The following is a 24,863-nucleotide window of genomic DNA, read 5'->3' on the forward strand; positions in this document are numbered from 1 at the left end:
CGGCCGGCTGCGAGCCACAGGGCCAGGTGGGGGGTGGAGAGCGAGGGGCCGTGGTCAGTCCCGGATTTATGGGAGCTGGGTAACAGCAAAGCCGCCACGAGAGACTCCACCGCCCCGAAGTCTCTGGGCACACGGCCCACTGTGACATCCAGCCCCCAGGGCCCCGGCCGCTCTGTCCCCCAGCTCCTGGGGAGCCCTGGCGCCCCCGGGGCCCACTGGGAGGCTGCACAGGGTGAGGAGCAGGAGGTCAGGCCTCCCATGTACGCCTTCAATTCTGCAGGAAGATAATCACTGTCATCGACTTGTGAAGGGCACAATCGCACCGCATTTGCTCCAGCCCAGGTTTAAACTGTTAATTTGCTACACGGAAATATTTAAGATAAACTACACACTTAGTGACCTTGTTTTGGCGATTCCTATTCTGGACTGAGTGTATCTGCAGCTTTAAAGAGGCCAGAGCATCCGCCATTCCCGGCCTGGGACTGGCCACCGGGGCTGCACCGGCCACTATCCCCCCACCGGATGTGACGGAAGGAGGCACAGACGGCCCACGGACCCATGAGGAAACTGAGGCCCGAGGCCCGGCCCGCCCAGGGAGGCCCGACTTTGGGACACTGAGGACTCTGCAGGAGGCTCTGGGCACTGGGACAGAGACGGTGGCCCGGCAGGGACGGAGGCCGCTTGCTGGCTCATCCTCCCCGCTCCCCCTGTCCTAGCGCCTGCCCCGGGCCCTGCGTCACGCAGATACACATACCAGCCCGCAGAGCCACTCGCTCTGCCCTCTCCCCAGTCCCCAGTCGTCAGCCATGCTGCGGCCGTGTCACACGGGCCGTCCCTGGAGACCACCGCATCACACACGCACACGCTCTCGCCAGGCTGCCTGCTGGCCCCAGGACACCTCTGAAACGGCCGCCCGGGCCCCTGCCCTGCCTCTGCCAAGGGGCCCCTGCACGGTGCTGGGGCTGCGGGAGTCTGAGCGGCCGGCTGGCCCTTGGAGCTCAGAGACGGGCACACACGTCCCCTCTGGCCCAGGCGCTCGCTCGATGGGCATCCCCTGTCTGGGCGTCGCCAGAAGAAACCAGATGATTTCCCACGCACCCTAGGCAGGGCCAAGGCTCGGACCGAGATGCTAGAATACCAATAAGGAGACCGAATTGGGGAGGTTCAGGGGCCCCCTCCAAGCTCCCCCCTCCTCTTGCTCCCAAGCCCACGCACTCACCCATCCTGTGCAGGGCGGGTGGGTGAACCTCTCCCATGAGGCCCCTCTGGGGGCCAGCTGAGGGTGGCTCCTCGGGTCACACCGAGCCCAGGACCGAGAATCCGCTCCCCCCCCCCCCCACCGTGCAAGCCCTCGAGGGCAGGGCCCTACCGCTCCCCACTGCAGGCGCCCCCCACCCCCCGCTGCAGAGCCCAAGAGGCAGAGGGCCCCAGACGGTAGGGCTCTGTTAGTGTGCCATGTCCAGAGGAGGTGGGCCCAGAGAGAGCAGCCTGGGGGCTGCCCAGGGGCAAGGGGCAGGGCCAGGGCACCGGCTGCTTAATGCCTAGGGGACAGAAACGTTCCGGAGTCAGACACCGGCGATGGCTGCAGAGCCTCATCAGCGTACGGAAACCAGGGGGCTGCGCACTTCGCACGGGTGTGTTTACGATACGGGTTCTATCTCATTAAAAAGAGACCACACGGTGAGACGGGAAAAACGGTGGGTTGTGGAGATGAGCCACGCTTGCTTGCCTCCAGAACATTCCTGCCCCTTGAGCCTTGGAACCCCTGCAAGGGGCTGGGAGGGCAGACCCCGCCCCAGCTTCGTCACCTCCCTGCTGCTGTGCACGGGCTCGGAGCAGGTGCCTGGCTGGCGGCACAGGGCAGGCCACTGGGTCCCCGAGGCCGCCAGAGGCAGGGTCTCAATCACGCAGGTTCCCTGAGTACCTTCCACGTGCCAGGCTCTGTTCTAGGTGCCGGGGAACCGGCAGTGAACAACACACACAGGAGTCCTTCCCCTCCTAGAGGCAGGCAGATCAACAGGTACAGCGTAAAACAGATCAGGTGTCCATAAAAGCTATGAAGAAAACTACAGCAGGGGAAGGTGAGAGACGGGGGGGGGGGGGGGGGAGGGGGACGGAGGAGTGTGGGGTGGCTTAGTGACAGTCAAGGAAGGTCTCACGAGAGACAGCCGCGTCTTGAAGAAAATGAGAGCATGTCAGGCGGGCGTCTGGGGACTGGCAGTCCTGGTGAGAGCCACGCACCCTCCCGCCAGCTGGCCAGGTGCACCCCCAGCCCGGCTCAGGCTGCCCCTGGCTCGTCGGCCTGTTCTCCCCACCCAGACCCCATGCCTGGAACCGCCCCGGCCCCTCATCTGTGAGGCCTCCCCAGGTGGCGCGGAGGTGAGCATTCTCTACTCGGGACCCTCTCTGCCCCTCCCTCAGATGCTCTGGCTCCCGTCACCTTCCGCCCAGGAGCCTGTCCTAGGAGGCCGCCTGCCGCCTGGCCCCCAGCCCCTGCCATGCCCTTCCCCGGCCAGGCGTCTGGCAGTGGCTGGGGACGCTGGGGCTGCAGGGTGGGGCCGCCGCCTCTCTGGAGCGAGGCGCTGGGTGGTCCCATCTACCTTGCAGATAAGCTCTGAAGCATGTCTGAGGGCAGGATTCGGGGGGCCGCCCGGGTTGCAGCCGGGCTCAGACCAGATGTCAAGGGAGAATGAGAGATGAAGGGTTAGTTAAGCTGCCAAAATCATACAGTCAGGCCTTCACATCTGTCCGGTGCACCCTCTCTGGTCCAGCTGAATGGGCTGGAAAGGAGGCCAGAAGAGGGGGCAGGGCCTGAGGGTCCTCCTCTGGGACGTGCAGCCCAGTCTGGAGCTTGCGGGGGGTGGGGGTGGGGGTGTGGAGTCCGGGGCTGGCGGGGGAAGGCCTCTGTCCGCCAAGGAGCAAGGGCCCCGGGGCTGAGCGCACAAGCCGGGGTCAGGGCCACGGCCACAGGAACGGCCCACCCAACCACGCATCAGCACCAACCTCAAGCCAGAAAAACCACCAATGCCACAGGGACCCTCCTTCTCCACAGTCCGCGTGCACGGGGGACGTGCAACATCTTCCTCACCGAGCCCACCGTATCCCTGTCCCCACGGCCCACCCCTGGGTCAGGCCCCCTTATCTCTTGCCCTGGCTCGTAGCCTCCTTTTTCCGTCCCAGACTCACCTTCGTCGCCTGCAGATCCGATCATGTCGTGGCCCCCTCCTCGAGGCCTTTCACGGTTCCCTACTGCCTACTGAGAAAAGCCCAAGTTTCTCCGCGAAGACCCAAACACACCCCCACTGTCACTCTCTCCCCTGCGCTCCAGGTTCCAGGCAGTCGAGGAAGCTGGCCTGAACGCGCTCGCCCCTCTGTCTCTCTCCCTTTGAGACGGTCTAGATGCACCACTGATACCCGCGGCAGAGCCCGGCTGCTGTGAGCCACCTCCCCAGATCGCCCGCTGGGACCGGCCTCCTTCCTTCCAGACCTGCGCTGCCCCCCACAGCGGCCACCGGCCACATGTGGCTGCCGGGCATCTGAAAGGCGGCTGGTCCAATGTGCAACGTGCCGTGGGCAAAAAATACAGAGTGGACGTCGAAGATTTAGCGTGAAGAAAGAATGCCAAGTATCTCGGTCGCGTTTACGTCGATTAGCTATTGCCACCAACGGATTCTGGACCGGGTGGAATCACCCAGATCCCTCAAGTGGATTTCACCTGTTCCTTTGCAACTTTGGTAAACGCAGCTGCTGGAAACCTCGGCGCCCCGGGGTGGCTCCCATTGAACCTCCGCGGACAGTCCTGCTCCGGGTCAGGGGTTGGCAAACTTGTGCAGCGAATACTTGGCGCTTTGCGGGGCCATATGGTCTGTGTTGCAACTGTTCTGCTCTGCGAAGGCGGCCGCAGACGGCACGTAAACAAATGAGCGTGGCCGCGTTCCAGCAGAACTTTTTTATAAAAACAGGCGGGGGGGGGGGGGGGGTGTGTGGATCGGGCTCAGTGGTTTCTCCTGTAGGTCGCTGGCTTCCAGACTTTTGAACAGGACCACTTAGTACGATGTACTTTTTTTAAATTTTTAAAAAAATGTTTATTTCTGACAGAGAGAGATGGACAGAGCGTGAGCGGGGGAGGGGCAGAGAGAGAGGGAGACGCAGAGTCCGAAGCTCCAGGCTCCGAGCTGTCAGCACAGAGCCCGACGTGGGGCTCGAACTCACGGACCGCGAGATCGTGACCTGAGCCGAAGTCGGACGCTTAACCGACTGAGCCACCCAGGCGCCCGTTTTTTCAAAACATTTTTAACGTTTTTATTTGTTTTTGAGAGAGACAGAGACAGAGCGTGAGCGTCAGAGAGGCAGAGAGAGAGGGAGACACAGAATCTTAAGCAAGCTCCAGGCTATGAGCTGTCAGCACAGAGCCCGACATGGGGCTCGAACTCACAAACCGCAAGATCATGACCTGAGCTGAAGTCGGACGCTTAACCGACTGAGCCACCCAGGCACCCCCGATGTATTTTTTTTTTAAGGGGAGAAAGGGGGAAATTGATTCCAGTGGCTGGCCTTTTATTTTTTTACCAAACAAAGACCAAAAAGAGAGGGGAAGGTGGAAACAGCGGGTCTCACTGTCACTTAACTAAAACGGGCATTTTATACACAAAAGCAGATTTATGCTTATGGGCAGAAAATCACACCATTTAGTGTTTTGCTTTTTCCACTCTGCCGCGGGCAGGTGGGGACTTTGTTAGGAACACAGAGCGTGTGTAGACGGGCACGAGCAGGCTGGAGGGCGCGATGGGACTCAGACCTGCGGTCACAGATCCCGAGGCCACCCTGTCCTTACCCTGAAACACGCCGAGTTCTAGAGGGGTGTGACCCCCCCCTGGCCTCCCGTCCCATGCCGATTCTGACGGAGGAGGCTGCGTTTCTAGCTGGCTCCCTGCGCTGCTGGTCCAAAGACCAGGCTTTGCGCAGCGAGGCCGACCGAGTTCTGTGTTGTCCAGTGGCACTTTCCGCGACGATGGAAACGTTCCGGATCGGCGCAGTCTGTTAACCACGACCCCACACGAGCACGGGGCCGTAGAGACGTGGCTAGTCCCAACAGGTATGTGATGTACACGCACCGGACTTCAAAGACTTAGCGCAAAATGAAAAACGCAAACCACCTCGTCAATAACTTACTTCACACCGATCACACGTGGCGGTGATTTTCTGCGACATACGGGGTTAAGCAAAACGTATTACCGAAATTCAGCTCATCTGCTGCTTCTCACTTCTAAGTGGCTACCGTAAACTATAGACTTTCCTACCAGCTGGCTCCGTATTTGCACCGGACAGCATTGTTCTAGAGCCTCTGAGACATGTGAGTCACCCAGCCTCTGTTGAATTCCTCCGGTGACAGGGAACTCATCACTTCCAAAGACAACCAATGGGAAATTAGTTAGAAATGTCCTTTGAGATTTTCCTTTATTATTTTTTTAATTTTTTGAAATTTACTTTTGAGAAAGAGAGAGGGGGAGAGAGAACAAGCCGGGGCGGGGCGGGGGGCAGAGAGAGGGAGACACAGAATCCGAAGCAGGCTCCAGGCTCTGAGCCATCAGCACAGAGCCCGATGCGGGGCTCGAGCTCACGAACTGTGAGGTCATAACCTGAGCCAAAGTCAGCCGCCCAACCGACTGAGCCACTCAGGTGCCCCAGAGATTTTCCTTTAAAGCCACCGCCCCTTCCCACCCTCTGTCCTGTCCCAGTCTGTCCTTCCTGATGTGCCCGCCTGCTGACCTTCCAGGACCATCAGCCTCTCGAGATCCTGTTTGAGCCTGGAATGCCTTCTGCTCATTCTCCTGACCAATCATCCATAAACACGCCTGGTTCGGCAGTGCCTTTCCCACCAAAAACGGAACAAATCCCCAGGCACAGGCTCTCCATTTCTAACCCCACCTCCCACGCCAGGCAGCCCTCGCTGGTGGCTGTGCTGCTTTACTGATGAGAAACTGAGGCTCAGGAGGACGGCAGGTTGGGCAGAGCAGAAATCAGACCTGGCCCTGGTTTCTACTCCAGGCTTTACCCCGGCACTTCCCCGTGTGGCTGGCGACGGCAGTGAGTTCTCGCTTGGCTCCCCGTCTAGTGGGACACTAGAGGTCGTGGGACCTCCCCTCCTCATACACAGTCCGAGATTTGCACCCACCACATGCGGAAGCTGAACCGGAGGGAAGGGGTTGGCCTCAATGACGTCTTAGTGACTCCCCGACCCCAGATGCATCGCCAGGGTGATGCATTCGCTCAGGGGCTCAGGAACTTGCGTGTTTCTTTTGCTTGCTTCCTTTCGGTTCACCTTAACAGCTTGCTCAAGTTCCTTCTGAATTCCCGACCTGCTCATCTCCACCAAGAGAAGCAGGAGAACAAAGGAAGCCACCGAGGAACGAGGGAGCAGGGCCCCTCTCCCAGCCAGGTGGCCCAGCGTGGAGGCAGAGGGACGAGGGGAACTTCCCTCCGGAACGCCCCCAAACGCTGGGTGGTAGGTTCCCCGCGGTGGGGCAGAGAAGGGGCAGTTTTCATCGTCACAGCGGCTTCCTTCTGCCTTCTCAACGCCTGCCTACGACCACACGCTCCCATGCACGCCGCACACGAGCACTGCGGTCTGATACCTGCGCCCGCACGCCTGCCCACCGGACACACTGAAGCCGCCTCCTCGGGGTGACTAAGAGGCTGGACAGCATGCCTGGGTTGGTGACGATGGGGCAGGTATGGACCGGGAGGGGGGCAAGAAGCGGGAGTCTCTGCAGCCCCCACAGCCCTCCGGAGGGGAAGGAAAGAGAAAGTAAAATCCCACCTTCGAGACACAGACGCCTGGGCCTGGCAGGGAAGACGTCGGCTGGCCCCTTCTCTGCCCACCGGGGTGGACCCCGCACGTGCCCTCGTGGCCACGTTCGGGGGGACACGTGCTTGCCACTCTTAGAACTCATCTGTTGTGACTGAGTCGAGCCTGTGACCCCAGGGGGCACAGGACTGGGGGCGGGGGGCTTTGTTTCCAACTCTCCCCCCAGGGCCCTACTGTAGCGCCTGGTACCAACAGCTGCCCTGTGGATAATTCGTGGACGCCCTGGGGGTGCCGCCCTCCCCCTCCTCTGCCGACTCTGAGCTGCTCAGGGGCCCAGAAGCTACAAAGACCTTGATGGCCCCTCGGAGCTCCTAACCTGGGGGAGGACAGGACTTGCTTCCACTGCCTCTCGAGGCTGCCGCAGGTGGGCTGGGCCCGGCTGGCCCCAGAGCCTCCCCAGGCCTCCCGTGAGCCCCCCGGCTGCAGCCCCAGCGGGCCTCCTTCCAGAACCAGGCTCGCTCTCCCCGGGCACCCAGACACCACCGACCACACCTGCCGCACTGGCGACACAGAAGCCCGCAGCCAGTGTGGCTCCAGGCTGCACAGCCCCTGATGGAACCAGGTAGCGATCTGCCCGTGGGCCGGCAGGCTATGGCGGGGCCTGGAGGGGGTCATGCAGGCTGGCCAGGGTTCAGAAGATGGGAGGGGGTGAGAATCCCCTGGGGGAAGAAGACACGGGTGAAGGGGAGAAACAGGGAAAACGAATATGGGAAGGGAGAGGAAGTAGGCCGGGAAGGAAGAAGGGGGAGAGGCTCAGAAGCATGGAAAATTCTGGAAGCGAGAACGGACACGAAGGCGGATGGCAAAGGCTGGAGACCAGTCAGTAAGCACGGAGAGAGGGGCTAGGAGGACAGAGGCCGATGGCAGGCGGGGACCCCAGAGGCCTGGGTCGGCTGGTCAAGCCCTGGCCTTGGGGAGTAAGGGAGCCCTGTCGGCAGCTGCCGCTTCTTGGCACCTGGGTTAGAATCAACCCCCTGGTCACAGAGGCCCTCGAGGGTCCCTTGATCCCACACCACCAGGAGCTTTGGACGCTGCCCACAGGCCCGCTGCCGGCTGAGTTAGGAGTCAAGGCCCGCAGGCCCCGTCCCGGGGCTGGCCTGAGGCGCTGCGGGCTCCTGCTGTCTCCCTGGAGCCCCACATTCCACTCTGAGCCACCTTCAGGTGACTGTCCCCAGGACCAGAGAGCATGTGGGCCTGGACCTCAGCCTCACCTCCTGCAAGGACGGCGGCCACATGTGATTCCCAAGCTCTATGGCTCAGCACCTGCCCGGCCGGTGTCGTGGGCACAGGCTCTGGGCCATGCCAGGGGAGGGGACAGGCCGCGGGCAGAGTCGGCCCTGCTGCAGTGTCCTTCCCTGCCCTCTGCTGACCTCCCAGCACGCCCGCTGCGGCCTGCTTAGCCCCGTGCCCCACCATGCTTGCTCCCCGGCCCTGCCAGCCAGACGGGCCGGGAAAGCCCACAAACTCGGGTCCTGGTGTGGGGCCATCAGCACGTGGCTTCTCTGTACTCGATAAGGACCTGGAACCTCAGTACAGGGGGGACCCGCTCTTCAGACTCACTAGGGGTCCCCAAAGGCAGGGAGGATGATGGCCAAGCCAACCCTTCACTTCTGATTCCGGGAAACAGGGTAATGTCATTTGAACCTCAGTCTCCCGCCGTAGCTGTGAGAGACGGGCGCAGGCCTCCTTGATGGAATTGGAAAATCCCGCAAACGCTGTCCCGAGAAGGGTCGGCCACTCCCCACCTGCTTCCGGGACCACCCCCAGCCCTCCGGGCCCCGAGACACGAATGTCTGTCCACATCGCGACACGCTGGCTTGCATGATGCCCCACGCGCCCCCACCTCTGGGCAGAGGCGCCGCGCAGGGCAGTAGGGGGTCCGCGGCCGCTCTGCACAGACTTCGTGCTCCGCTGGGTCTGAACGCCCAGCACCCGGCCTCTCCTCCGTGGAGCGCCTTCCACCTGTGCCCAGGGCTGGACCTGCCCGCCCGGCTCCTGTGCCCATCATCCGCCCAGCGCACAGAGCTCCCCACTCAATGCTCTTCGGAGAAACCCGCGTGCCCGCAGAGCAAGATGCAACGAGGCAGGCCACGTCCGCTCTCCCCAACCCAACGGGAACCTCCGGAACGCTGCTGGCGACAAGTCTGTGGGCAAGATGAGAGCTCAGGCCGTGTGAGGGCTCCCGTCGGGTCACTTCTGTCTCGCGCGTGGCCAGGAAGCGGTCAGAGGGCAGGACCTCCTCGGTCCTCGATACCCCCCACAGCCCGAGGCTTCTGGGGTCGAAGCCAGGCTCTGCTGGCCGGTGGCTTTATGAGTCAGCACGTCACCTGGCCTCTACGTGCCTCAGTTTCCCCAACTGTAAAACGCGCACGTACGCTCAGCAGACTCCACAACAAATGTGAGCCGCCAGAGGGAAAAGCGGGTAAGAAGCCACAGACACCGCGACCAGGGGACAGCAACAGAGCAGACGTGGATCGCGTGCCTTGCCCAAGACGCGGACACGCTTCTGTTCGGTGCCTGCCCCTCCCGTTGGCCGGGGCGTACCCACGGGCACGTTCTGCCACCTGGAGCAAACGTGTCTCAGACGGGGGTTCCTGGAATCACACCAAGGCGATAGGCCAACTGCCCAGGGAACGGAGACAGCCGTCAGGCGTGCTCGGACGGTGTCAGAAGGGGCGTCCCCTTTGCTACGGTAATTAAACCTACTAAGAGTTCCTGCGTTAGCGGGTCCGCTACCCCCCCCCCCCCCCCCGTTGATTATTAATAGAAGAGCTTCCTAATGAATCTCAAATAGACCCCAGGATTCCCTGACCACCCCCCCTCTAGAAGTCTTTGGGTTCCACACCCCGAGAGAACGCGTCTTGTCAACAACACCAAGACGCGGCCCGCCTCACGCTGGAAGCTGCGTGGAAACGCCACATCCTCCACGGAAACTTCCGGTGATTGCCAGTGTTGTCGAGGGCACGCAAGGCCATCTGTGATTTCATCTTGATTAAGAACAGAAGGATGATGAGATCAACAGAGCTCCAAACGCGGCCCGCAGGAAGGCCCCAGTGCTCGCGGTCTCCAGGGGCTGCTGTCCGTGGGACCGGCCAGCATCCTGCCGGCACGGCCCCTCCTCTCCGTCACCGGCGCTCCCTCCTACGAAACTTAAGGCGCCTGTATCTCTCCCCCAGAGCGAGTTCCCGGCTTTGCAATCGGATATGGTGATGAGATTCCTCTATAGGGCACTGCAGCTTAGTAAGAAGTAATTACTGTGACAAAATCCCATTTTGTGGCACAGGGGTCCCCCCCCCCCCATTCTTTACAACTTTCTTCTACTAGAGCCCAGACAAGGGCCTCACAGGGAGTGTTGCTGATGTTCTAGATTTCTAGACGAGCTCCTTCTTGCTCTGAAAGGTGACCGGTATTGACCTCACCCCTTGCCGGGCTGGCCGCAATGCACCACAGATGACAGCACCCCAGGATCCCTAGGTGGGGCCAGATGTAGGGGGACCAGGGCTCTGGGCCGCCCCGTGGGAAATCGAGGGCCCAGCGGCGGGCGGGGCAGGTGGGGACACAACCGCTGCCCGGGGCTGCTAGGCTAGGCTCTTAGCGAATGCCAGAGCCCAGCTGCAGCCGGGTTTCTCCCGGTGCTGGGGGACCTGAAGTTTGTCCAGCAGACAGTCGGAACTCTGACAAATAAACATCAGCACCACCGAGACGCTGCGAGAAAGGATGCCCGGCAACGAGCATCTCTAATGAATTACGGAGTCACTGCGTCCCAGAGGGGACGCGGCCCGTCCTCTGCACACTTGGGGTCCAGCCCGTGCAGCAGGAAGAGCTTGCCACGTTAACAGAGAACGGCATTCTGCTGGTTGAGGTTTTACGTTCTAATTTCAAGTTTGAAAGACGGTATGTTTCCAACGCTCGCCTGTTTAAATGCTGTATCTTAATGCGCCGCAAACCACGTCTCTTGTCTTGCTTGATTTCACATATTTGCTCCTGCTCCTGTTATCAAACGTGCTGCCGAGACTGAACACACAGCCTACATGCGGCACCAAGGCTCACTCATGCAGACCTGCAACTCCTCGGTGGGGCTGCGGGGGAGGCAAGCTTGGATCCTGGACACCCGGTCAGGGGCCGCCCGGCCAGGGGCCGCCCCAGGCCCCCTCCTCACATGGCCTCCACTTCCAGGGGACACAGGAGGCTCTGTCTCACTCCCAACGTGGATTGGGACAAGCAGGGTCTCCAACTAAGCGTCATTTTTTGTCTTGCATTGGTCCTGGACCACCAGACCTGCGTGAGCTCCTATTAACGTGTGCCCCCAAAGACAGCCCGGAAACGGCTGCATTAAGATCTTCCCCGGCCCACGGAGACACACGGCCACCCGCTGCGGAAATGCCTCGTAGGCAACAGGGTACTTCGGAGCTTGGCCCCAGTGGGCACGCTCTGGCTTTCCCAGAAGCAATTCTGCTCATGGCTGACACCCACTCGGAATGGCTACGGCTCATCGGCATCTTCTTGCTTTCCCGCCGCCCCTACAGAAAGTTCCAAATGCCGTTAGGTGGGGACGCAGTCACCCAGCCCTAGAAGAATCAGAGTGCCTTCCTCACCGGTCCTGCTGGCACGTTCACCCCAACTATGAGCACACGTCTGACTCCATCAAGATGATGCCAACATCTGGCATTTTCCAGAGGCTGGCTGGTACTTCATCCCAACTCAACCCTCCCATTCAGCCTGGGAGGACAGGACGCTTTCTCCGAGGAAGATCCTGAGGTTCAGAGAGGGGACCTGACTTGCTTATTGACACAGCCAATAAGCCCTGGAATAGCCTCCAATCCTACTGTCTGCAGAGGGGGCTGGAGTCTCTTCTAGCAGCCCAGGGCATACGTTCCGGTGGCCGGGGAGGGTGCTACAGATGTTTGCTACCTGAGTGGTCTGCCCCGTGACTTCACCTGTGAGCTTGTTAGAAATGCAGATTCCTGGGCCCCACCCCAGAGATCCCCAAGCGATTGCTGTACTCATGGAAATTTGGGATGCCCTGGAAGGCTGACCTCCCGGGCCCACCCTGACTGCGTGCAACTCACGTGATGATGGAGAATTTCGGGAGTCGGCCACGGCTCGGGCTTGGACACCTGCCTGCCTGGGGGCAGAGGGGTCCCCTCAGCAGTTTTTGTGGCTATTGAGCTGTGCCCAGGACTGCCCAGATGTCACAGGTGGTCCTATGGAGGGTGGGATCGAGGGCCAGGGTCTCTGGATCCCAGGCCGCTCCGGCTGCCCTTTGCTCCTCACCTTCAGGCAGTCCCCCGGCCCTTCCTCTGCAGTTGCCGACGTGTTGGGCGATCCCCACTGCGCAGATCCTAGTAAGGGGCTGACCTGAGTACCCAGCAGTCCAGGGGCTGACCGACCTGGCTCAGCTCTGAGGGCCCCGTCTCTGCCTGCTGTGTCCACGGCTCCTCCTGAGCCACCTGCCATGGTCCCTTCTTTCTTGGCTCTCTGGAGAGCCCAAGGGGCACAAAAAGACAAGAACCCACCATCCAAAGGCCCAGCTCCACCTGGAGCCTGACATCGTCTCCAAGAAACACACACTTCTGGGCTCCTCTCTTCAAATGATACATGGGAGAGACGGCGGGGGTCCATGGTCGCTTCAGGCTATTAGGCCTGGCCTGACCCTGACCATCAGCATTGCCATGACACCCACTACCTTCTGCCTCCCACCTCCACACCCAGCCCAAGGTGCACACCTGGTCCTAAGGGAGCCCTCCCGCTGGGTTGTGCAGGCCCCAGGACAGCCAGCCCGAAGCTCTCCAGGCCTCACCGGGCTTCTCCCTTCAAGCCCCAGGCCTCTTCGAGCAGGCAGCCGCCCCCACCCCTGCAGGCCCAAGCAGAGGTTCAGGGTGCTACAGATAAAAAAGGCAGCCCCACAGTGCCAGGAGGAAGGACAGGCCCCGAGGTGTGGGCGGCCACGGTGGGTGAGGCAGGCTACTGCAGCCCCCAGTCGGCTCTGGCTGGGCTGGGACTGGGAACAGCAGCCCGGAGAGACCAAGGGGCCTGGGGGAGGCGAGGAAGGCCCCTCTCCGTCTCCAATGCAGGCCTGGGACCGCACCGATTCCGCATTGGGTGGGATCGCAGGACCCCCCGCCCCGGCACACCACGGCAGGCGGGCAGGCGGGCAGGCAGTAAGCTGATGCTCTGCGCTCACCTCCCCTGGAGCGTCCTGGGGGATTTTGGGGGCTCAGAGTCGCTCTGGCTTTCTGCCCCCCTCACCAGCCGGAGCTTCCTGCGCAGCCCAGCAGATTGCAAAAGTCTGGCCCCAGCCCCCTCCCCGGCCGGAGCTCCCGGGCCTCCCTCGCCGGCCCCACCAGGCGGGTGGCCCGTCTCCCCCGAGGCCCGCTCGCGCTCCCCGCTGCAGCAGAGCTCGGCGCCCCCGCCGTCGCCCCCGCCGCCCCCGCCTCCGCGCGGCCCCCCGGCTTTCCCGACGCGGCCGGGGAGACGGGGGGGGGGGGGTCCCCCGCCCCCCCGCCCTCGCGCCCCCCGCGGCCCGGCGCGAAGTTCCCCAAAGTGACCGCGGCGACGAGAACCCCCGCCCCCTCCCCTCCGGCTTCCCCCGAGACTCCGCCCGCCGCCCCCTCCCGCGCCTTCGGAAAAGTTGCGAGCGACGCCCCAAACTCCGGCCCCCCGCCCGGCGCCGCGCGCGCCCCGGGCGACCCCGCGCTCGGCCGCCGCTCCCCCCGCCGGGCCCCGGCGCCATGACGCGGGGAGCGCAGCGGGGCCCCGGCGGCGGCGCGGAGGCGGCCGAGCGCGGGGTGGGCGGCGGCGCGGGGCGCACGTGCGCCGGGCGGGGGGCCGCGCCGGGCCGGGGGCAGCTTACCTGTTGGAGGTAGAGGAAGGCGGGCGGGCAGGGCACGGAGTGCGGGAGCATGCTGCCGGAGTTGGACAGCAGGAGGCAGCCCGAGTTCGCCATGGAGCACAGCATGGGGCGGCAGGGGGGCGCCCGGCGGCCGGAGGCAGCTCTGCGCTCGCTGCGCGGCTCGCACCCTCCGCGCGTCCCTCGGTGTGTGCGCGCGCCCAGCCTCCCGGGCGCCCTCTCGGTCTCCTCCTCCTCCTCCTCCTCCTCCTCTTCCTCCTCGGCCCTCCCCTCCCCCGCGCGGCGCTCCTCAAGAGGGAGGCATGGACGGCGAGCGGCGCGCTACTGCCCGGTGCTCCCCTGCCCGGGCGGGGGTGCTGGGGAGAGCGCGCGCGAGAACACGGCCCGGTAGGCTGTGTGCGCGAGAGAAGGGGTGAGGGCAGCGGGGGAGCGGGCGCCCGTCACTTTGGAGCCACCGGAGCCCTGTCTGCAAAGAGTGGCGCGTGTGCGTGTGAGTGCGCGCGTGTGCGCGCGTGTGTAGCGGTGGGAGGGGGAGCCCCTGGCGTACTCCAACATCAAACAGAGCCCCGCACCGAGGGAAGAGAATCCGGAACGACGGCGCGACAGCTGATCCCACACTTAACCCCTCGCCCGCCGGCGCCCTCCCCCCCGGGCCCCTCCGCGGCCCTCCTCCTCCGCGAATCCGGCGGCCGCCCACTCTCCCCCCGCCCCCCCTCCCCCCCCACCCCCGCCGCGGGGTCGGGGTCTGGAATCTCCCTCCGGCCTCGCTGTGTCCGCCGGCCGCTGCGGACAGGAGCGGCTCTGCGGCCCGACCGGAAGGCGCTTCGTCCTGCTTGGTGTTCAGAGAGGCGCCTCTCATAAGCGAGGCCGGCTCCGTGGCGGGGATGTCGGTGATGTAATGAGGGCATCTACGCAGAGGCTTCCGAGCGAGCGGGGAACGCTTCTCGGCTGCCCAGAGCTTGGAAACCCAGCTGGAGCCCCAGGGGGCTTCTCCCGCCCTCCCCTTGGCCCCCAGACCCCGTTTACACCGTAGGCCTGCCACAGGCACATGGTCTCGTGGATATTTAATGGGGGGGGGGGGGCAAGGGGCACTGTTCACAACGCATCCTTCCCTCCCCATCCCCAAACCCACTGGACTTGGTGTGCACGCACAATGCAGCAAGAGAGCACATGTACCCACCTCTGAACCCAGTCCCTGCCTGGCACGGGTCCTGATTGTCCCCTGCAGCATCCCTGTCACAGGTGTGTGTGTGTGTGTGTGTGTGTGTGTGTGTGTGCGCGCGTGTGTGCACATAAATCTGTAGTTCACCAGCCACACACACCCCCGCGGGCCTGCCACACGTTTACGCTGGACAGATGCCCCTGGCCAGGCTCAGTTAACCAGGACAAGCCACAGGTGAACCTGGCCGTGAGGGACCCTCTGCTCCTTGCCACCGTTCGAGGTCGAGACGGCAGGGAGATATACCTGACTAACCACCTGTCCCACTTACGCATGCTCCCCTGGGCAAGGGGAGAATCCCAAATATCCAGCACCAATTCTGGACTCACCTGTCTTACCCAAAGGCACCCGTGATTCCCTTTCACTTCTGAGAGCGAGCCCCTACTCTGGAGAGAGGAAGGGCCAGGACCACCCTGGGATGGGATGACCACCAGCCTGAGAAGCAAACGGAGGCCCCTTCGCACGCTCTGTGACTTCAGGGAAGTCGCTTGTCCTCTCTGGGCTTGCATTTCCGCACCTGCCCTAGAGGTTGGGTGGATGATGTCCGAGGACACGTCTTAGGGTGCTCACTGCAGGACATGTCCATGAGGGTCACTTAGGAGGAAGCAGGGAGGAGGGGACAAGGATGGGCTGAGGATGGGCTCCCTCCAGGCACTGTCTGGTGCAAGCTCGGCTTGAACAAGGCAGGCAGATGTGTGCCCCTTGGATACCTCATGTCTCAAAGCAGCCTGCACAGTCCCTTCCTTAGAAGGAAAGGGGTACAGAGCCTGGAAGGCAGGCAGATAGCAGAAGGGGCAGAGAGGAAGGGACTGCCGTGGGGAGAGCCGGCCCCCGCCAAGCAGTTGCGCTTGCCTGACCCTTTTCCGGAGTCCTACTCCGTGATCCTCCCACGGGTGGGGTTCGCAGGCGTGGCTGTGGACTTGCAGAGGTAGCCCCCTGCCTTTGGGCTGGATGGTTATTGGCTTGTCTCCCGGACGAGGCTCCCCAACGGCCTGAGACACCTGGCTGGTGCAGAGGTCTGGGGCATCTGAGGGAGGGGACCTGGCCGGGTATAGCATTTGCGAGGGGACACCTGGTAGAGGGCTGTCCTGTGGAGGCTGGCACCCCAGAGTGGCCCTGGCTGCAAGAGCAGGGGCGGCCCTGCGGGCCTCTTGCCTCCCAAGTCCTGCTGTCCTGCCCTCCTGTTTCAGGAGACTCCCCTCTCTCCTGTTGTCGCCTCCCAAGCGGCTCGTTCCCTGGAGGACATTCAGGAATCTGGGGCATCTGTGTGGCATTCACCCCCCAGCCCTGGGCTCCACGTCCACTCTCCATGGGAATCATTCACTCGTTCATTTGCCTTTGTTACCAAGCATCCACTGAGATCGAGGCTTTCTCCCTCCCCACTGAGGATTTGAGAGTGTGTCCTAATCATTGCCCAACACATAGGAGGCACCGTTTGTGGGCTGCCTCTCCTGCTTTTCCTTATCGAGAACCCACTATGTGCAGACAGGCATTGCGCCAGGCGCTGGAGCTACAGAACCAAAATTCTCTGCCCAGGAGTGAGTGTACCGTCTGGTGGGGAAAGCAAGCCAAGACCACAGCTTATTGGGCTTAAGACCTGTGACAGCCCAGGATAGTGGCAGCTCAGGTCTGGGGTGAGCTTAGACTTGGGGTTGGGTCAGGGAAGTTTTACCTAGAGGGACCCCTGAGCTCAGCGGTTGGCCCCACGAATGCCCGCCGTGGCGCTGGGATGGTTTTGGGCACTCTTGCACCTGGTCATCTGCGGGGCCTTTCAGCCCAGCCACCTGGCTTCAAGCCTCACCTCCAGAGAGCGTCAGGCCCCGGGAGCATGTCTGGACACCTGCCTCCATCAGCCAGCTAATCACACCCGGGCTCCAGGGAGACCGAGAACAGCAAAACAGAATCTTAAAAACCTCCAGAAGAAGGATTCGAACAACGCTGTGTGTCCGGCTTATTCCTCAGGACAGGGGGCTGGTGTGCCCACCACCTCTTGAGCTGTGCCGTGGGCTTGTGGCTTCCACTTTGAGCCAGTTATTAGCTGACAAACTGAGACAGGCCTCTGTCCACTGGGCGTTGTCTTTGTGGGGGGCGGTCAGGCCGCTGAATATTTAGCCCATCTGGTCTCCCCCTCAAGAGTTGAGGGTCAGGAGAACAGGAAATTTGCTGGCTGGGTCACAGCATCGCCCCAATGCCTGGAATGGCACCTGGCAGGGATGAGTGCCGTTGTCCCTGCCCTGTCACCCCCACCTCAAGGCTTATCCTGATGCTGAGTGGGCCACGGTGGCCACAGGGGCTTGGAAACACAGGCCCTGAGAAGCCTGGGTGAAGCTGTTACAAGAAACCAGAGCCCCTGGGGTTGGCGAGACCATGTTTTCTCCACAGGCTGGGGGAGAAAGGAGGAGAGTGGCCTGTGCTCCTCCAGCAGTGCTCCTGGGAGCACCCCAGTGGCACAGAACACATTTATGGTGACTCTGAGTCTGAGTCTGTGCCATCCCGACGGTCAGGAACCCTGCCCTCCTCCGGGGCCTAGACAGTGACGTGCAACACTGTTCAGTTGGACTGAACTCCTCCCAGCCTTCCAGAGCCCCCGATGCCTCCTGAGTGGTGGGTTGGCGAGGCCCGGGGCCCCGGGGCTCTGCTACCCCCGCTTCTGGGGTGAAGGGAGGCTGCGCGCTGGGAAAGGCTGTCAATCCAGTGCTAATATTCACTACTTTAAAAAAAAAGCCAAGGAAAAAAATATCCCATTCGCCCTGAATCTGAGAAAGCCCTTGTTAGGGAGGCAGGAACTGAACTGTAATTATTTCTGCGCTCCTGGGCACCACTATAAATATCAGGCAAGGAGGCACCTCAAAAGGTCCGGATGGTTCCAAGGCTTTGGAGATCTCCTGGCTCCTTCCTACCCCACCCCCCACCCCATGTCACCTTCCCTGGAGGAAGCCCTCCTGTCTTTCCCGCACTTTCTGGGAGACCCAGGCCCACATAGCCTTGCAAACACCCTCAGTCTCTTTGGTGTGCACCTCTGTGACATGGGGACTTGGGAGTCTCCCTGGGGAAGGGTACGCCAAAAAAGAATCCAAGATGGCCCGTGTTTCTAACAAAAGGTGGGCACGACTCTGTGGTCAAATGATCTGGTGCAGTGCTGCCCGTGACGCTTGTCCCATCCTTTGGAAATTCCCAGGGCCATCCGTCAGGCACGTCCCAGCAGGAAACGAGAAGTCCCACAATCCCTTTAAGGGAGGTTGGGTAGGGGGCTGCGTTACTATGGGCCTGCCCCTCTCTCCCCTTCTGAGTGCCCAGGCTGGCGTCCTCGGCCGTCACCTATGCCGGGAGGACAGCCTGGAGCTTGGCAAAGGCGTGCCAGGACAAGGGGTGAGCTCACCGTCTCCGGTTGCAGCGGGGCCATAATCGACAGAGACAGCGTGCTCCGTGCTCTAGCAGAGCCAGATCTCCCTGCCCCAACTTCGGGGTATTTGGCACAGGCTTGGGCATGAGCACTGGAGGTGGGGGCGAGGAGGCGGGAGCAGCAGAATCGTACGTGGCGTCTCCCCGGTAGGGTGGGCTCCGGTGGGCATGGCTCAGGGAGCGTTGTGGGTGCGAGGGAGGGTGGGGTGACCCAAGAAGCCTCTTGCATGGGAACCAACCAGCTGAGCGCTCTTCCAGGGGGATCACACCCCAATTCCAAGGCTGAGGGAACTGGACTGGAGTCAGGGGAAAGCCCCCGGCTGCTGGGGGCGCCTCCAACAGACACCACTGGGGAGATGTCAGGTTGAGGACAGGAGGCCCTTTGTCTTCAGGTAAAATGTGGGAAGCCCTCAGATCCCCAAAGGTGACGGCTTGCTTCCTTACTTTGGGATGGGGGGAGCATTTTCTGCCTCGTCCATGTGTCCCATTCACCCAGAAGAGCAGAAGAACTGGGGCGGGGGGGTGGTCAGCCCCTGTGACTAAGGGGACTGCTCCTGGCCAGGTTGGGAGTGAGCTGCCCTGGCTGACGAGGCCACACTGGAGGTGTCCAGCAGAGGGCCCACTCACACCAGCCAGAGCCTCCCCTTTGCAGCCAGGCCTGCGAGCAGGGGTTGCTGGGGATGCTCCCCGCCCGTGGGCCCCTCCACACCCCTGAGCCACGGAGCATTCGGCAATGCAGAGGGGAAGCCAGGCCAGGCCCGCTCCGGGCTGCCAGGGCCAGCACCCACCTTCCAGCCCAGCAGCACCCCCTTCACACCCACTGGTGCCGTCCCCCCTGGTCCCAGCAGACTGCAGCGAGAGTAGAAACCGGCGTGCAAAGGAAGTTTATTTATCTGTTTAATTAAGAGGCGCTTGCCCATCGTCTCACTTACAACCCTGTCCCGGCAAAATTAAACAGAATAAATATAGGAAGACTGAAAGCAAAGGGCACACTCGAGATATACAGGCAAAGCCAGAAGTTGCACGGGGTTGCGGTTATAAGCACATCTTTCTTTGGCAAGTTCCCCTCCCCTCGGGGCCCGGGAGCCAGAGGAACGCGCTCAGAGAAGGGGCTGTGGGTGCCGTGCGGCTCTGCTCTTTCCACTCAGGACTATTGCCAAGCTTTATTTATTTTGAATGAGCCCCCAGGACTTCTGCCTTCTCCTCTTCTGGAGCGGGGGAGAGAGCTCATCACAGAGCAACGAGAACATCTGAAAGCAGCCAGTGCTGTGAAGCTCTACCTTGGGGCTTGGTGGGTAAGAGGCCTCGGCAGCTGCAGCTCTGAGAAGCTCTTTGCAGGCTCCTGCTGCATCTGGGCCATGAGCTCCTGGCAAGGAGGCAGAACAGGCTGAGAGAGCTCGGGAGAAACAGACCTGTGCTCTATGGTGCCAGCTGTGGCCAAGCCACCATTCAGGGGATTGGCCCCAGAATCCCACACAAGCCGGAGGAGGAAGGGGAGCGGAATTTTTATTTCTGTCTCTGATAGAAAGCTTCAAGAACCTGAAATGTTTGCTTAAACATCCCAGGAACGAGAGTGTCCAAGGGGGAAAAAATGGCGATTTGCTGTCATTACTGATTCCCAGCTATAACAATACCTCGCATTTGCTCAGTGCTTTCTTAACTTTTTCAACACCGCTTAACGTTGTCTCATTTCGCTGGATCCTCACCAGGTAGACAGGGAAGGTACGATAATGCCCATGTGGTCTACAGTGGCACTTCTAGGGTCACAGAGGTGGCCCAAGGTCACACAACTAGCTGGAGGCAGGGTTTGGGCTGGAAATGAAGCCTGCTGGCTTGCAGATTCTCAAGAACCTCTTGCCTCTTTCCTACAACTGTGCTTGGCTCACGTGATTCTGTGAGTGTCCCCATCATTAGCACTTGGCTCTCTCTCCTAACAGGATCAACCCCAAACCAAATCTGTTAATGTAATCGTCATTTGCAATAGCTTGGGCATTTACTAATCACACCACTGCTCAGGCTGCACAGCAATTATCTCAAATTTCCTCTTTCTCATTAGGCAGGAGGTCGCCAGAACTCAGTAGGGTTGCTGAACCCTATGATCAAGCCAAGGAGAGAAGCGGCTGTTGGACAGAGGCAGACCTTCCACGGGGTTCCTAGCTGATCTGCCACGAGACGCTTGGTTTCCTACATCCTCATCCCGCGCTCTGAGCTTGGCCTGCCACGGGGAGTCTTCCCGTCCTACCTAAATCTGTGCATGTCTCCTTGGTGCCCTGTGCCAACGCCAAAAATGGTCACAGAGAAGAAAGAGTCCTGAGAGGCACGGGAAGTCTGCGTATTAGCTTGGAGGTGAAGATTCTAGCTCTTTACTGCCCACCAATGAAATGCCCTTGGATGGCTGGGTGCCCAGGACAGACATGACCAACAACAGCCAGGGCAGGGCTCGTGTTACAGGTTTATCACTGTCAGAGGTTGCGGGGCAAAGGAAACCCTACATAACTCCCTGCTCCACCGAGCCCACCCAGGTAAAGCACTAAAATCACCCTCCGCACCCCAATGGCTGCCCTTCAGCACCAGGGACAGCTCCAGCCCCTTGCTCTCAGCTCACCCTCCTTTGCTGGAAAGGAAAAGAGGGCTCACAAGGTTAGGTCAATGGAGCCAGAAGGCAATTCAGAATCATACAGTCCAGTCCTCTGCCTTCTAGCTGGCAGTCACTGCAGCCTTCAGGGACAGGCGCTGTCTTTTCATTGGAAATTTTTTTCTTGAAGCACTCCACTGAGGGAGACCCTGACATCTCTCTGGGGAGTCCATTCAGATTTTTATCACCCGGACTGTCAAGAAATTCTGCCTTGTGTCTCCAACAAACCTTTCCGCTTTAATTTTATTCAAAGGCAAAAAGCCTTGAAGGAGGGCCAAGGGGGAGGTTGGACCAGCAGCCGAGGCCACTGTCCCCTACTCTAACTCCCAGGAGGGGCGGGGGGTCACCCACCAGAACTTGTAGAACAAGGCTGTGTGCTCCAGGGAAGGGGTCCCCAATGGCAGCACGGCACGCTTCAGGTGCTGAGAAGGGAGCACCGTGCACACGACGTGGGCGGCACTTTGGGAATCTCCCATGGCTGTGGCCAGCATGAATCTGTGTCAAGTTCAGTTAGGACTGAGCTGGGGAAACAAGGCATCGGGGGCCGCTAAGCAGACAGCCATGGGAAGGGGGTCAAGGTTTGTTCCTTCATCCACAGCGGATGGGGCCGGGCTGCCCGGGAGAGAGGCGGCAAGGGCCCAGCCTTGTGTTTCCTGCCTCTTTATATAGACAGCAATTAAAAGAGTTGGCCTCTTCACTTTGCCATCAGTTAAAATAAATCTTACTCGACAAAGACACCATTGCCCCTTCCTCCAGCCTTGGGTGCAGAGAGGCCACAAAAGGACAGATGCAGTGAAGCCCTGTAAAGAGGGAGTGATGGCCACAGAGTCACCCAGGGCCCAAGGACTGTGAAAGTCAGGTCCTCCCAACTCTGAACGAGTCCGCAAGACCTAATCAAGCATCTGCCTGCAGCCCCAGCCCTAGCACTCAGCTAGTTAAAAAGCAACCTCAAGGCCTCAGAAAGCAGAATGTGAGGAGGCTGGCATTCCACTCTCCCTCTGCCCCCTTGTGCCCCTTAAAGCCAAAGCATCAGCTCATTAAAAGCTCATTAGGAGCCCAAGGCAGCAAAGGCCCAGAGAGGCAGTGCTGTCCTGGCAAAGCGCATGGCCCAGGGGAGGCGGGTGCACTGTGTCAGGCGGCCAGTGCCAAGCTGCAGACAGGAGCTGAGGTGATGGAGCAGGGAGGTGGCTGGTGGTGGGAGGCGGGGAGGGTTTTCATGGAAGCCTCATGGGAGCTGACCGTGTCCCAGGATGCACAGGGGTGAGGACAGGCCCGTCTGCCAGGAAGCAAAGGAACAGAGTCTTACCTACAGACTCTCTTCCCCACACGCCAGCATAAAAGAAGCCCAATCTGGGGTCCCTCCCCAGGCTTGGAGGGGAGTGAGCCCAGACAAGGAGGAGGGAAAGGCAGGCAGGACCCTAGCTAGTGTCAGCCGCGCCCGGCGGCTCTAAACACACCCGGAAAGTTGTATGAATTGTTGCCCACTGTGAGTACAATGTAGCAGAGAAAGGGGCAGTGCACGCTGTTTGTCTCATTAGGCTCCCTAACGGTTGCCAAGAGCAGGAGAAGCAGGACATCTCTGGTGGAGGTTCGGGGGCCTCAGGTGTGAGGCTCTTCTGGGGCCCCCTCCCCTGCTGGCCCTCCCTGCTTCTGCTCCCTGCCACACCTGGGGGAAAAGCCCTCCTCATTCCTGATCTCCTCTGGCACTGGGGTCCAGCACCGTTTGGCATCTACACAACCTTCCAGTTCCAAGACACGAGGTTTCTGAGAATTCACTGGCAGGGAGGTTTGGGGAAAGCTGGCAGGCTGAGGGCCTGTGCTGTCTTAGCAGCTCCCAGGCTTTCCTCCCGCTGAGAGTTGCTGCATTAGGAGAGAGGGAGCCGTCTGTGCCTTTTCTTACTTCCCTAGGATGCTGTGACTTTTGATTCCTGCTTGATTAATATACAGCCAACAGAGACTGTATTTAAGGCAGCTTTAATTCTCTCAGGTCACCAAACTCGGGGGCAGCAAAGCCACAAGGAGCCAGCCCCGCAATAGATCAAACACTGGGACCTTCAAATCGCTCCGTGGCCCAATTTCTCATCGCTGCTGCCGCCTGATAACCCTCCCAGCCTGGAGCCAATATCCCCCTTCTCTAATAAGAGTGGGGACGGGGACTAGACTTGGCAGCTGGGAAGGAGAGCTGGAAGGGCTCTGCACTGGACCTGCAGACCAGGGACAACTCCAGCCAGACCAGGGCGTCCAGCACTGCCTACCTGCCTTCCTGAGCCAAGGTGCTGATGGCTGTAAATGACCTCACTGTTTCGCTGGAGGTGGCTGGTCGCTAGCCCCGCTGAGAGCACCTTTTACCAAAACATCCTGCCCAGCCAGTGAGACCCCCTTGAGACCCTGCACATTCTCACGGGTGCAGTCTCTCTTTAGGCTGTCTCATCTTCTGACCACCTGAGCCACCCCCCTCCCACCCCCCCCCCCCCCCCCCCCACACACACACACTCTGCAAAGAGAAGCCGGCTGCTCTTAGGACTACCTGACCTGTCTCCCTGCTAGTCCCTGGTCCCCGTGGCTTCTGCAGGGCCTTTCTGCAATTTCCTTCCTGGCTCAACCTCATCCCCTCCCAACTTGCCTCGTTAGCATCTCCTGAAAGGCAGGCTAATTTCTCTGCTTAGCACCTGGGTCTTCACTTGCTTGGTGGGGGGCGGCGGTGGGGGGGGCGGCGGTTCCTCCAAAGCATCTTTCATAGACCTGGTCCGTGTTGCAATTCGGGGAGGCACCGTGGAGCAGTACAATGCGGGAAGATTACACTCGGAAGCCGGGCTTGTAAATTACCTCCCAGTGGGGGCAGGGAATGCGCCTGAGAACGAAGAAGCAGCCCGTGTGCAAAGCCATTCTCATTTAAGAGCAGGATCTTCCTGGATCAGACTCTGATCAATCCCCGCTGCCACCAACATGCCATATATTAGGAAAAAACGTTTGCATGTACGTAGGATTTTTCTCCAGACCTAGCCCCCACTGGATTTATTCCCCCCACTCTGCCTCTATCCACTTAAAAATATCGTCTATGGATTTTCAAATTATTGTTACACTTTCTAAGAGAAGGATGCAGTGGTTAAAAATTAACAGCAAATTTATAGGAATTCTATATGGCAATTACAGAATTATAATGAAGTGGCTGCCACTTGGCCGAGTGTGGGTAATTGGAAATCCACGCTGGGAGACCAGAATCTTTACTGTATTGGAATTGTATTTGGGAGAGTAAATGCCGTGGAGAGGGTCAATGGAGGCTTGAGCTGGCTGGGTTCTTCTCTGGAGGACAAAATAGCTGCTTCACTGCCTGTTTGGAGGCAGTTTAAAAGGACAATCGCTCAAACTGGCACACAGGAAGGTGGCCAGACATCAGTGGGGGTAAGTAGGTGCTCTGGGCTGGAGAGCGCAGCCCTGATGCCTCCCAGCCTGGTTTGGAGAAGGCGGGAGAGAATACGAAGGAGAAGGAACCATCATCACCAGCAGAGCGAAAAGGATCATTGAGACAGAAGGCTGCGCTGGAAAAAAAAAAATCTGGTGTTCTTTCCGTCTGCTGGATCAATTCTCCTTGCAAAAAAAAAAAGAAAAAAAAAGAACCAAAAAACTGATAAGAGAGAAATCAGAGAGATCCCTTTCTCAGGAAGACACCAACTTTGTGCATATTCCAGACGGTGTATGCAACCTTCGTTCCTACACCTGCTGTGGCAGGAATGGACTTGAACTGCGTTCTCCTCTTGGCTTCTCTATAGGATCCCGGGCGCCAGATGGCCCAAGGGGGCTTCCAATAAGGAAAGCCTCGTTCTGAGAAAGGGAGTTCTGCCGGGAAGTTAGGTGCACATCACCTCACTGTCTAAGGCCAGAGCCACCA

At 60.4% G+C, this 24,863-nt stretch overlaps 1 protein-coding gene across 9 annotated transcripts in view; it reads right to left on the bottom strand.

The window, feature by feature from the left end:
• The window catches only part of RBFOX3 (RNA binding fox-1 homolog 3), a 456,714-nt gene that overhangs the window by 65,924 nt on the left and 365,927 nt on the right, over nucleotides 1–24,863 (bottom strand). Inside the window, exon 1 of one of the 9 annotated variants that reach the window (XM_060645208.3) lies at nucleotides 13,722–14,014. The exons of 4 other annotated variants lie outside the window; for them this stretch is intronic. In XM_060645208.3, coding sequence (XP_060501191.1) covers nucleotides 13,722–13,826 — 105 coding nt within the window. In that variant the 5' untranslated portion in view covers nucleotides 13,827–14,014. Of the gene's footprint in view, nucleotides 1–13,721; nucleotides 14,015–24,863 lie in introns of those variants that run through there. 4 more of the 9 variants (XM_060645211.3, XM_060645207.3, XM_060645209.3 and 1 more) reach the window with 4 other exon arrangements.

The sequence above is a fragment of the Panthera onca genome, chromosome E1 (genome assembly GCF_046562875.1).
Source record: "Panthera onca isolate mPanOnc1 chromosome E1, mPanOnc1 haplotype 2, whole genome shotgun sequence".
Classification (NCBI taxonomy): domain Eukaryota; kingdom Metazoa; phylum Chordata; class Mammalia; order Carnivora; family Felidae; genus Panthera; species Panthera onca.